This window comes from Pelophylax lessonae (assembly GCF_965119305.1).
Source record: "Pelophylax lessonae genome assembly, chromosome: 4".
In the NCBI taxonomy this organism is placed as follows: domain Eukaryota; kingdom Metazoa; phylum Chordata; class Amphibia; order Anura; family Ranidae; genus Pelophylax; species Pelophylax lessonae.
The window spans coordinates 375,093,566-375,107,334 of NC_138771.1; the positions used below are offsets into that span (position 1 = coordinate 375,093,566).

At 39.1% G+C, this 13,769-nt stretch overlaps 1 protein-coding gene across 2 annotated transcripts in view; it reads left to right on the forward strand.

The window, feature by feature from the left end:
- WWC1 (WW and C2 domain containing 1) overlaps nucleotides 1-13,769 on the forward strand; it is a 274,697-nt gene that overhangs the window by 217,735 nt on the left and 43,193 nt on the right. For both annotated transcript variants that reach the window (XM_082254253.1, XM_082254254.1), the window contains exons 12-15: nucleotides 306-414; nucleotides 5,082-5,159; nucleotides 5,886-5,972; nucleotides 8,243-8,432. In XM_082254253.1, the coding sequence (XP_082110379.1) occupies nucleotides 306-414; nucleotides 5,082-5,159; nucleotides 5,886-5,972; nucleotides 8,243-8,432 (464 nt within the window). The remainder of the gene's footprint in view (nucleotides 1-305; nucleotides 415-5,081; nucleotides 5,160-5,885; nucleotides 5,973-8,242; nucleotides 8,433-13,769) is intronic.

The window sequence follows — 13,769 nt, forward strand, 5'->3', positions numbered from 1 at the left end:
TGTGTGCTGGAGGTCCCTTCCCTTCACCATTTTTCTCTTAGTGTCAGGAAAACTGCAGCAGATAGCAGAGGAGCGAAGCAGCAGAGAGAAATGACACTTAGTGCTCTGGATTGAGACAAGGACACACTATAGAGGGGTATGCTTTGTTCATATTTCATGTCTGAGGTTTACAACCACTTTAAAGTATCATCATGTGCTTCCTCATACACATATTTACTCAGTGACCTTTTAGTATTCTTAATTACTTTTTGCTGTATTTACAGCATGCAATGCATTACCCTGTATGATGTTGTTTTTCTTTACAGGTTTGGTTTGCTTTCCATTGCCTGGGTTGGAAGTGTCTGGTGTATCAGCAGCGGTATCAAATGAATCTGTGGCTGGAGACAGTGGTGTATATGAAGCAACCACACAAAGGTACCTTAGGCCTCATGCACGCTGCAGCTCATTAACGCCTGTTTTACAGGCGTTTGTCTTTTTTTCTGCCTTTAAACGCCCCTTCATGCTAGCCACTGGGGGAGATTATGCTATAACTGACACACATAGAATCTGGCGCAGCTGTGCGTAGTAGCCAATCAGCATCTAACGTCAGGTTGTTTAATTAAAGTGATACTAAAGTCAGTTTTCTTTAGTTTAGTAGTTTTGCACAGAGCAGTCCCAATCCTCCTCTTCTCGGGTCCCTCTTCCGCTCTTCTGGGCCCTCCCCTCTGACGAGTGCCCCTACAGCAGCTTGTATGCGGGCACCCAAGCTGATCCGCTGCTCTGTGTGTCTATTCAGACACAGAGCCCTGGCAAGTCCCCCGTCTCCTCATTGGCTCACTGATTTTGATTGACAGCAGCGGGAGCCAATGGCGCTCTGCTGTCTTAGCCAGTAAGGAGAGTCCCGGGCAGCTGAGTCTCTCCTGCAACATCTCTGGACAGAGATGGGCTCAGGTAAGTATTAGGGGGGCTGATGCACACAGAAGGTTTATCTTAATGCATAGAATGCATTAAGATAAAACACTTTTGCCTTTACATCCACTTTAAGCTTTGACAATAAAACCTAGGAGCTGATTGGTTACTATGCATAGCTGCACCAGACTGTGTATGCACCAGTTTTAGTGAATTTCCTCCTATGTGTCCATGCACACATAGGCCTTCACAGGAGTTTAGAGGCATAAAAAAAAATCAAAACTCAAAAGAGGAGCATTTTGGAGGAGCATTTTGGTTGAGAAAAAAAATGCCTAAACATGTGCTGGGCACATTTAATTTATTTACATATTGACATTTCAATGGCCAGAATGAATTAATATTCTGGCCAGTGAAATAAATAAATGCCTAAAGCCCCGTGCAGATTGTCGGGCGAACGATCGTCCGTCTTTTGTCCCCGGGCTGTCGTGTCCGCTGAAAAGTGCAAAAGACTGCACACTAATTTTGTCCGCCAACAACAGCCGACTGCAGAAGTGATGTCATGTGATGGTTAACTTTCCCTGTGTTTTTTCTTTTCTGAGCATGCCCAGTCTTGCAAATCTGCTGTCTGTCAGCCGAATTCTGTACTGACTGGCGAACAATTGGCCGTTCTGGTGTCGGCATACAAACATTTTAATGCTTGCACGACAGATTCTGTTCGGCCGAAAGTGCGCTGTCGGAAGCATCATACTAACAAGCCGAAAATCGGCCGATCGGTCGTCGGCCGAATCTTTTCGGCCGACAATCTGCACGTGTGTACGGGCCTTAAGAGCTTGATGCACCTATACATGTTTGCGATAATGCGGGTAGGCACGTTTTTAAAGCTGCTTTTCTCCTGCTAGGAGAACAGTGTTTCACAAGTGCCCCACTGTGTTTGTACCCTTATAGTCTGACACTTTGTTGTATCATAACCAGATCCACAGGATACATTTTTTCATTTGATTCATGACTTAATGTTGCTGTTTCTTTTTTTTTTTTTTTATGAAACCGAACACTCTTGGTATGCTACCAAGGACACCAGTCATATTTTTTTTTTCTTTTTACTCCAGTGTGGGTAGATATATATATATACACCTGAAAAAAATGTACACACACTTCAACAGTAATCCTGCCCTTTTTATAGCCCAAATTTAATTATGGCAGCAATGTATAGTATTATGTTTCCCCTAAAGGTGCCAGTAGTCACTGTATTGTTGATGTCATCATGTGACCATCAGGAGAGAGTCTAAAGCCCCGTACACACGTAACGATTATTGGCCGACCGATCGTCCGACTTTTGTCCAGAGTGGTGTTTTGTTGGTTGGAATGTGCCTAGACTGCACACAAATTTTCTCGCCCAGCAAAAATCTACTTCAGAAGTGATGTTATGTGCTGGTTTGCTTTCTTTGTGTTCTTTCTTATCTGAGCATGCCCAGACTTGCTCATGAGATTTTTCCCTGTCGAAATCTGTACTGACTGCACGAAAATCGGCCGTGTTTTGACGGCCAACAAAAATTTTATAGTCTGCACACCAGATTTTTTTCAGCCGAAAAGTCGGAGTCGGTTGTCGGAAGCATCATACTAACAAGCCGAAAATCGGCAGATCGGACGTTGGACGAAAATTCCCTGTCAATTTTCGACGCGTGTGTACGGGGCTTCAGAGTATTAGCATTTTTACTTCCAGTAACATGGCACACCACCTCACTACCACTGAGACATGAAAGCCTATCTCGCTTACATTCTGCCAAGGACGTTGGATAGGACGTAGAGGTGCTATTAAATTCCCTCCACGTTCCCTGAACTTAACACCCCTCGATTTCTATCTGTGGGAAACACCAAATGATGTGGTGTACCTTAGGCAACCACCTACGCTGACTGCACTACAGGAAGAAATGAAAACCTCATGCAGAGAAATCCTTCTTGTATTGACTCTAGTCAATGTTGTTCATGCAGTAGTTAGTCGAAATTAAATGTGTCCAGATGCTAATGGTGAAGAGCACCCAATGTGATTTGCATAATTCAAACATGATTTTCAGCTACCCTTTGATGTTTATATAAATCTAGTAGTAACTTTTTATTTGCATTTATTTTTCCTGTTGAAGTGTGCATACATTTTTGTTGGGCTCCTCACTCACACACACATATAGTATATATCAACCACAATGGTATCCAGTGCAAGTCAATGTCATACCTCAAAGAGGATTACATACAGGCTGACAGCCAGCCAGGAGCTTTCTCTATGTTCTGAATGCTAGACTGATTATGCATATTAATCCAGTGTTTTATAAACAAATCTCTCCTTATATTATCATCCAAATTTCCTCTTGTCTTTCTGCTTTGCTGTTATACCAGGACAGGAAGACACACACACTTTACTAAAACATTGTCAAAAGTCTTAACCCTTCCTCACCGTACTAAAATTGTGCTTTTGTCTGTGTCCTTGTTGGAGGGGTTTCCTATTGCTTTCTCTACTGAGACGTAAAGGGAAATTTCCCCATTAGGGGCATAACCCGCATTAAAATCCTTCTGCTTCTTGAAATTAATCTTGTATTACAAAAATAAGTCTGCAGGCCTGTTTATTCTATTCATGTAGGTAGTTACTGGTTATTCAGTTTAACTTTTATCCTTTATTTTATTTGTATTTTCATCTATATTCCCTAGGGACTCTGGAATCATCACTTTCAACTGCTAGAATTCATTTTTACAGCAGCAAAATAGAAATACTGACAAATCATGGAAAGTGTAGTATACAGTTGGTTTTGAAGCTTTCAAGATTAGAATGACATGGATAATAGTCATTAAAAAAAAAAAAAAAAAAAGTTTTTTTACTTTTATCTTCTGATAATTTCAGATTTTACAGATAATATTTTTAGATTTATCAAAGCCTGTGGTCTTTGACAAGATCACGTTAATAGAGCCTGTGATAATCTTTGGAAAAACATATTGCTATATCCTTAAAAAAACACTTTCCAACCCCCCCCCCCTTTTCTTTTTTTTTTCCACTTTTTTATTTCTCGAACTACTACTACTAATTCTCTTTAGATATGTTTTATTTAATGTTAAGATCTAAATAGACTGTCTGAATAACTGAGGTTCAATGTGTTTTCTACTGTATATACAAACCAAAAATAAAAACTAGTATCGGCGCACAGGGAGCAGAATGGCAAAGGAGCAGGACAGGGCACAGTAAATGCATGAAATTAGTGTAAATGGAATAGTCCAAACCAAAATATGCTAGTATTTGTAGTGGTGTATGCTGTGCCTGGATGGCTGCTGGCTCTAAAAAGAGCAAGAAGGGACTCTGCAGGAACACAAGGAGAGAGGAAAGAGCTGCGCCATCTAAGTGCAGTAATAAAACAACTTTATTCCGAAATAGGAGTATAACTCATAGGGTATCAGATACAACAGCGCATATAAGCTGGTTGTGATTCATCCGCTCCAGAAGGAAAGACATGGGGACCGATGAGCAGCCTCTGGTCTTGGTTGCACTGGTAGTGTCAAGTGCTTCCTGGGTTCTGGGTACACTCGGGGAGAGCCGCTGACCTCACATCTGAGTTCTAGCTGGAGCAGGGGGTGCACGCTTTTAGAGCATGTGTGCTCCTTCATCAGGCAGTCCTGATGAAGAAGCACACATGCTCTGAACGGGTGCACCCCTCGTTTCAGCTAGAACTCAGATGTGACATCAGTGGCTCAACCTGAGTGTACTCAGGATCCAGAAAGCGCTGGACATGACCAGTAGCTGCTCATTGGTCCCCCTGCTCCATGTCTCTCCTTCTGGAGCGGATGAATCACCACCAGCTATATGCGCGGTTTTATCTGATACACTGTGAGTTGTTATACTCATATTTTGGAACAAAGTTGTTTTATTACTGAACTTAGATGGCCCTGCTCTTTACTACTTGTATATTCATCATCACCAACCTGAAATGCCCTTCTGGAGCAGCAATAGGATGAACAGTATTGTTAAATTGCTTTAATGTGCACAGTGAAATTGGAGTTGGTCTTTAACTATTTCATATTGAAGTGTGTTTAAATGTGCTGTGAAGTGTCTAACATAATCTAGTATCCATGTATGAATATACAGTACTTAAGCATTGTTAGAAATTTGAATAAATCTGAATACAAAGATGTAATATAAATTATTGTGCATTGTTCAGGCAGGTGTTGGAACTTGTTGATTTTGAAAATGAGGAAGCAAGGAGTTTGGGTACTGCGAGAATCAAAATTGGAATGAAGTAAGAATAATTTGTTGTCATCATTTATGCAGTATTGGAGAAGAGTTGTTTTCTGTACTGGCAAAATGTAACACAGATTTTATTAGCATAAATCATATTGTCTGATATGTGTAGTGTACTTGATGTTTCCTGTAAAGTTTTTTTAATACTGCAACTGTACGCATTTCTGAAAACTGAATGTGAACATGCAATACTAATGCAGATGACAAGAATGAAAGAAATCTTATCAGTCCTAAAGAATATATTGGTTAAATCATACAAAGTAGCTATGCTAAAGCCTTGTACACGTTACTAGTTCTTTTTCATTCAACCTGAAAAAAAAACTGTCAGCCCCCCCGCCAGAACATTCCGATCTAGCTGAGAGCACTGATCGGGAGCCAGTTGGCAGATCTTTTTTGGTCATGTGCCTTCAACAGAAGCCGGCCTGACCGTTTGCCCTACACACGGGCCGAATGTCCACCAGTTTCTATTGATCTGGCCAATGCTGACTGACATTTGGCCCTTGTGTACTAGGCTTATGTATACGTTCCATAGTAGAAAATATGTGCTAGAAACAACAGATTACGATTTTGTACGTTAATTAGCACGAAGAAACTACCTTCATACTCTCTGCTTGTCCATAGGCTAGTTTGGGGTCAGTTTGATGCTGACCTGATGAACTGATCTGCATATTGCAGTAAAATCCAGTGTTTATTTTAGTAATTCATTTTGTGCTACCATTTGCAGGTATGAACGGAAAAAGCAAGTGTTTGCTATATTTATCATTCACCTAGATAACTCATCTGCTCTTTTGCTACAACAGGAAAGGACATTGTAAGTATGACAACGTTCTTAAAAATCTCACATTTTCTATAGTACATGTATTAAAAAACTGAGCTTGCTAAGATTTAATGCAATGCATTTTGCCTGTGTTTCTGACATTGCCTATGTTTACCTGCACGGCTCCTCTGTCAGTTTGCCAGCTATCTGTGTCAGCTGTATCGCGACCCGTTGTCAGTGCTTCTGATGCTCAATGTAATAATGTCAAAGTAATAGTGGAATCCTGCACACTGCAACACATAAATGTCTCTCCCCATGTAACCTGTGGAACTTCATGGTCAGTTTAACAGCCAGACAGAATTGCCACTTTCCAAGGGTAGCACATCACTTTTTAATGACACCCAATGAATTATGTCCACTATTTATTGATTATATTCACCACTTTTCAAAGTGAACTCCAAATAAAATGTAACTTGACACTTGTACCAAATAGCGGCACCTTCAATTATTACTCCACTTTAAAGAAAGTTCACTTGTTACTGTTGTCTTCGTTAGAATATTCAGAGTATTTCATATCAACAGGTCATGACTATACCATAATGCAGAACAGAATATGAGAAATGTGTACATGCTCTTTATAACTTGGCCCCACAGACGTATCACTGTTATCACCAAATGTGATGTGAGTAATGTACACCACCCTAAACCAGAGGGATGTGCTAAAGAGACTCAAAACATACACTGCCAATAAAAGTTGTACCTGTAAAAGATACAAGTTAAAACTTTCCTGCTGCCTGCCCCACCAAACGCTGTGCAAAGTAATCCCTGGCTGAAGTCTATTGATGAAATTCAACCTTCCGGGAGTGTTGATCTCCTGGTCTTCTGTATTACTTAATGCTTCCTCCTGCCGATTTGTGTAGTGACAAGAAGGTTGGTAGGATGAACAACTGATCCCTGCAGGAGGAGATCAACAATCCTCAAAGTATCAGTCTCTATGGAAGATTTCAACCAGGTTGTTTTTTCAAGGGGGCATCAAGGTGTTTTTTTTTTTTTTTTATTTCCTTTTATGCTTTCTACTTATTTTTTTTTTTCTACATCGCTTTAATGGTGCCATTTTTTTTCCTTCTGAGCTTCTGTATATAATCTAGAAAAGTATAAAAAAAGTGAAATATGACTAAGTGCAAAGAAACAAGTTTGCTTCCACAGCGGAGACAACGTGGTTTACTTCCAATGTAGGAATACTTTTTTTGTTAAGAGGTTTTACAATGTTCTATCCATCACAGTAGTGAGTTGGTATTTCATACGGCAAAAACTTGTTTCCATGCAAAAGTGTTGTTGGTAACCTAGTATTTTGATGGCTATAGCTTTGTAGCTCTGCTTTATTAAAAATAGGATTTCCTTCTCAAAAGTGACCTGTGCTGTCTCTGGTCTGGAAACATAATTTCACCTCATGCTGAGCAGCCATGCCTGAAGCCCATGTGGTTGTAGGGGACTGAAATTTGTTTGACGGGGATCTGTGCAGAGAACCTCATGCTTATGCAGTGAGTGACCACTTACATTGGATGCTGTCCTCCTCAGATTGTGATTTCAGGTAAACCTAGAAGATGTTTGTTGCATTTACCAGGACTTGTTCTGAATGTTGAAGATGTTTCTCTATTAGCCAGAGTAGCTTCTTTAATTCATGGAACCGGTCCAGTTCAAATTGACTAACTACTACTATGTATACTTTGAACTGAGCAAATAAGAACCTTCACAGTCGCTCTTGACGAGAAACAACTGTCTTTAACGTTAATACAGTTACCCTTTAATATGTTCATTATCATTTCCCTGTCAACATTTCTACCAATGAATTAAAAGGGTTTAGTTGTTTATGATCTTTTTGCCTCAAATGTGCACGAGGGTGTGGCTTTGATTTTTGTTCTATGGGCATTTGTATTGTAGAAAGAGTGAGACACACATGTTCATTGTGGCAGTCATGTACAGCTTGCCTTTCGGAATCCCTCTGTTGATTGACGTTGCTCAAGGAGGACAATGTGGATTTGATCTCGAACAGTGCTTGCTCTGGACACCCATTAAAATCAGTGGATTTCAGCCTAACTTTAGAAAGCAGTCCTGTGCTGAATTGTCAAGAATAAAATAGGCTTACCTTTTTTTCCATTACCGTGCAAAAACTTTTTAAAGGAACAAGACTAAATATATAACTTTGTATAACAGTTTAATTTTATTATCCTTTGCTTTTGCGGTCATATTGTTTTATCATTCTAAAATAAAAATGAAAAGATTTGGCAATTTTGTTTAACTGATTTGAATGTCTTTATTTATAGATATGTCCGTGTTGCCATTCTTCCTTGTTCTGAAAACACAAGCTGCTTGTTCCGTACAAGAACCGTGGATGCATCAGACATTGTGGAGATCAATGAAATGTTTTTGGCACCTGTATCCCTTGCGGTGTTACATCAAAAGACTTTGCAAGTTGATGTGTGCACAATAAAAAAACATCGGGAAGAATGCCTGGTAACTAATTTTGCATCTCAGTCAGCATTAAGAAGTCATTTATGCTTAATCCTAGTTTGCTACATATTTCGCAACATTAAAATTTTCTTTATTTGCATTATTGTATTTTGTATAATTTCCTGCTGTCATATAAAAAAAACTAAAAAGTGAAAGTGCAGAAAAAGCTTCTAGGAGGAGTTTTTGATCACAAAAGGCTTTTGGTATATTTAAACAAGATTGCTCTGCTTAAGGCATCTTACCACCAGTTTCTTTAAAGGAGCAGAAGCCAGTACTCCTCTTCATACTTTGTGGTGAGGTGACAGAAGGCAATAATATATCAGGTGAAAAAAAACCTCTTTATTTGTAATTTCAGCATATAAGTGACAATACCAGTTGACATAATGAGTAAAAAAAAAAGATGCTGCGCTGCTAAACAATCAATAAATTAACATAAATTACCACAATATGTGTATAATATAATATATTTATGTGTAAATTCTCCAATGTGTGATATCCCACACCAAAAAAAATTCAACGTGCTCCTATGGTTAAAACATGTATACCACCATAGTGCTCACAGAACTAACTGTCGTGGCACGTGTGTTTTAACTGTAGAAGCACGTTGTATCTTTATTGGTCTGGGATATCTAAAGCTGCATACGCACTGTACAATTTTCTTTAGAATTTTTCCTTTAGACCTACCAAAACCATATAATATGAGGTCAAAAAACACTTTAAATTTGTATGCAATCAGGCAGGCCCTTGTACTACATAGTTGAAGGTAAATCTAAAGGCCATCTACCAACAAAAGTTGTATAGTGTGTATCCAGCTTTAGATCACGGAAGAAGAAACACATTATCCCTCTTGGATGTTTAAAAGAGACTGATAACTATATATTGCTCAGCATTTAGCATTTTGTGTTTTGGACTTTATTACACTGATTTACACTATTTACTTGTGGAGTATATGCGTTTTGGAGGATTCACGCATACTGTAAATATTTTATATTATACACATATTGTGGTCATTTATATTCATTGATTGTTTAGCAGTGCAGCATCTTTTTTTCACTCATTATTTAGACCTCATGCCCACAGGACATTTTAAAAAAGCCAGCACTGCTGCCAGGCAAAATAAGCTGTAAAAAGGTGCTTTAGCTGCATTTTTAACTAGAGGTTATAGGCTTAAAGTGGCTAAAAGCTTGTTACAGCGTTTAGCCAGGTTTAGCAGCTTTTTTTTGTCATTTTGCGTTTTTACAGCTCAACAGCCTCTGCTGATGGACACGCACTGTCTTCAGTTTTTTTTCTGCTGCCCCTGAATGCTTATGCCTCCAAACACCTCTGAAAGTTTGTGTGCATGGACACATAGGCTAACATACAGGGGCGTTTAGAGGCAGTAAAAAAAAAAAGAAAAGAAAACGTCAGATGCCCCTAACAGCAGCTGTAAAAATGTCCTGTATGCATGAGCCCTTAAAGTTGTTTGAACACAGTTAGGTGCAAGCAGCAGCTTATCCTAATTAGTCACTGAATCATAGGGCCAGTTCACACCACATGCAGTCCAGTGCATTTTTTTCTGCACTAAAAATGCATCAAAAGTAGGTTATATGGTTTGCAATGGCATAGTTCAAACCAGTGTGGTCAGTTCCAGGGCATCCTAGTTCCAGAAATAAAAGTAGAACATGCTGCATTTTTCCTGTACTGGAACGTGGTAAAATGCATCAAAAACATACCGGACCCCAGAAAAAAAGAAGAAAAAAACCATCTGGAATGCACCTGAAAGCATTAAAAACACACTGGAATGCATCAAAATCGCTTTAAAAAACACATTCAGAACAGATCTGGAGTGCGTTTTTGTGATGTGAACCAGCCCATAGTTAATCAGTTAATCATTGGTGGCATACCAGTTGACATGTTTTGGACTGTTTTTAGTCTTGGCCTGTATGCTGCAGCAAAGAGGTACTTTTGACATCCCTCTTACTACTGCTCTGTCCGCTCAAACAGCCTTGTGTACTATACTATCCTTTTAACCAGTTTCAGAGCCATCTGACACTTCAGCAATATACCTTTTAGCATAAGAATAACTTTGCTACTACTTATGATGCATATGTGTCAAAGGTGTGTTCTTTTTTGAATAATCAATGCGTTTTTAGTAGTAACGTTTTGATTTTTTTTTTTTTTTCTTTTTTAAGGGCATCAAAGTAAAAAATAAATTAGCAGTTTGACCAGTGTTACTTTTGACAAGCAACTGATGTTACTATAGAATTAGGGCTCTTTCACACAGTCCGCCTCCGTAGGCGGATCCGTGCTGCTCAGCGGGGATCGATCCGCTGATCCCCGCTGAGCCAGCGGATGACAGCTTCGTCTCCGCTTGCAGTGCGGAGAGGGAGGTGTCACAGCTCCCGCTGCTCTCTATGGGGGATCTGTCCGCTCTCATCCGATCCGATCCCTAAACGGATGGAAAAATAGGGTTTCCATCCATCCAGATTTCACGGACATGATCGGATACGGATGGCAGCGGGTGTCAGCGGAGGTGTCTCCGCTGACATCCGCTGCCCCATAGAGCTGCATGGAGGATCCGATCAGATCCGCCTAAAAAACTGACAGGCAGATCTGATCGGACCGCCCGTGTGAAAGAGCCCTAAAAGTACTTTTTATCTTTTTATTTATTTTTTTTTAGTTTTTTCTTTACACTACAAGAAAATGAAGGAACACCAGAAAAAATGTTGTGCAAACATTTGTCTGTGTGTATGTAATATATATATATATATATATATATATATATATATATATATATATATAATATATATTTTTTTTTTTGTTCCTGTGCTGAAAAAAAATAGCGAAGGAATTTTGCCCTCTTACTCCCCTTCCCTCCCTTTTGTGCCCTTTTCTCCCTCTTGTGTCTTTTCCCTCCTCCTCCTTTTTCTATCTTTCCTTTTGGGGCTTCTGCCCATTCTCTTACCCTTTTCCAGAGTTGTATAAAGTACTCGAAAACATTCTTTTACTTGAGTAAAAGTACAAGTGCTCGATCAAAAAGTGACTTGAGTAGAAGTGGAAGTGCTCAATCAAAAAGTGACTTGAGTAGAAGTACTAAAGTATTCAACATTTTTTGTACTTAAGTATTGCAAGTAGTTTTTTTAAAAAATTTTGCTACTCAAGTACTGAAAGTAAAAGTACCAGTAGTTTTTAAAAAAAAAATGCTACTCAAGTACTGAAAGTAAAAGTACAAGTACTGTGTTATGTAGTTATTAAAGAAAGAAGTCAAAAGTTTGAACATCATATTGTTTTTTATTATTTCAAATGCAGCTTTTATTTATACATACAGTAGCATTTATTTTCCTATGCGCTGATAATACACATGTTTTGAGCTTCATGAAACCTGCCATCTACTGTTCTGGCAGTGGTAATTTTTATAATTGTAACGAGTAACTATGCAGCACAAAAAAAAAAATATCGGAGTAGAAGTATTGAAATCATTGAAAAAATGTAGTGAAGTAAAAGTGGAAGTAGGAGAAAAAAATTCTACTCTAGGAAAGTACAGGTACCGCCTTTCGGTACTAAAGTACAGTAGTGAAGTAGTTCTACTTAGTTACTATACATCTCTGCCCTTTTCTAATATGTGCCAGTGCCTTTAGACTTCAGTCATTTTCGCAGACCTACGGCCTGTTTCACGGGGTCGTACTTTGAGCTCTGGCTTTATAAATTGGACCTGTTCTGGGTTCATTCATTGATGTTCTGTGTAATTTTATGTCTCTCAGCTGGTCCCCTTGCGTGGCTAAACTGTTGATCTGCACCTGTACATTTTTTTCAATAAAAATTATTGTACCAGAAAAAAATAGCGAAGGCAAACAGGGAAAATAAAGATGTTATTATGGCTAGCTATGAATAACTATAAGTTTGAATATAAAAGATTTTGTAAAATCTACAGATAGAGATATATATCCAGTGGGGAAAATAATTATTTGATTCCCTGCATATTTTGGAGGTTTGCCTACTTACAAACTAATGAAGGGTCTATAATTGTTATCACAGGTGTATTTTAAATGATAGCGACAGAATGTCAACCAAAAATCCAGAAAAGTGAGTAAAATAAGTATTTGATCCCCACCAACCAACAATAATTCTGGCTCCCACACAGACTGGCTATGGTATGTGCTCATGTAGTACACAAATTAGTCCTGTTAGTTTAAAAAGGTGCTTCTTACGAAAACTCATTATCTCTATAAAAGGCACCTGTCCACAGAATCTTTCTTCCATTCAAACCCACCATCATGGGCAAGATTAAAGAGCTGTCAAAGGACTTCAGGGACTAGATTGTAGACCTGCATAAGGCTGGCTACAAGACCATCAGGAAGAAGCTTGGTGAGAAGGAGTCAACTGTTGGGAGCGATTATTCGCAAATGGAAGAAATACAAAATACCCAGCAATCACCCTCGATCTGGAGCTCCATGCAAGATTTCGCCTCATGGGGTAAGGATAATCGTGAGATGAGACCAAAATTGAGCTCTTTGGCATTAACTCAACTCGCCGAGTTTAAAGGAAGAAAAATACTGACTTTGACCTAAGAACACCATTCCTATAGTCAAGCATGGAGGTAGAAACATTATGCTTTGGGGCTGTTTCTCTGCTTAAGGTACAGGCCAACTTTGCAGCATTGATGGGCCAATGGATGGGCCATGTATTGTAAAAACCTTCTTCCTTCAGCCAAAACACTGAAGATGGGTCGTGGATGGGTCTTCATAAATGACAATGACCCAAAACATACCACCAAGTCAACAAAGGAGTGGCTCAAGAAGAAGCACATTAAGGTCATGGAGTGGCCCTATCAGTCTCCAGACCCTAATCCTAAAGGAAATTTATGAAGGGAGCTGAAACTTTGAGTTGCCAAGTGACAACCAAGAAACCTTAAGGATTTAGAGAAGATCTGTAAAGAAGAGTGGACCAAAATCCCTCTTGAAATGTGTGTAAACCTGGTAGTCAACCACCAGAAAAGTCTTACCTCAGTAGTTGGTGGAAAAACCCTTGTTGTCAAGCACAAAGTCAGTAATGGCGAACCTTGGCACCCCAGATGTTTTGGAACTACATTTCCCATGATGTTCAACTACACTGCAGAGTGCATGAGCATCATGGGGAAATGTAGTTCTAAAACAGTCATGTTTTGTTTGGGGATACCAACACTGAACTGCAATTCAATTCATAACATTTGTATCATGTGTTTTTTCTGGATTTTTGGATGATATTCTGTCTCTATCATTTAAAATACACCCATGCTATAAATTATAGACCCTTCATTTCTTTGTTAGTTGGCAAACTAAAATCTGCAGGAGATCAAATATTTTCCCCGCTGTGTGTATGTGT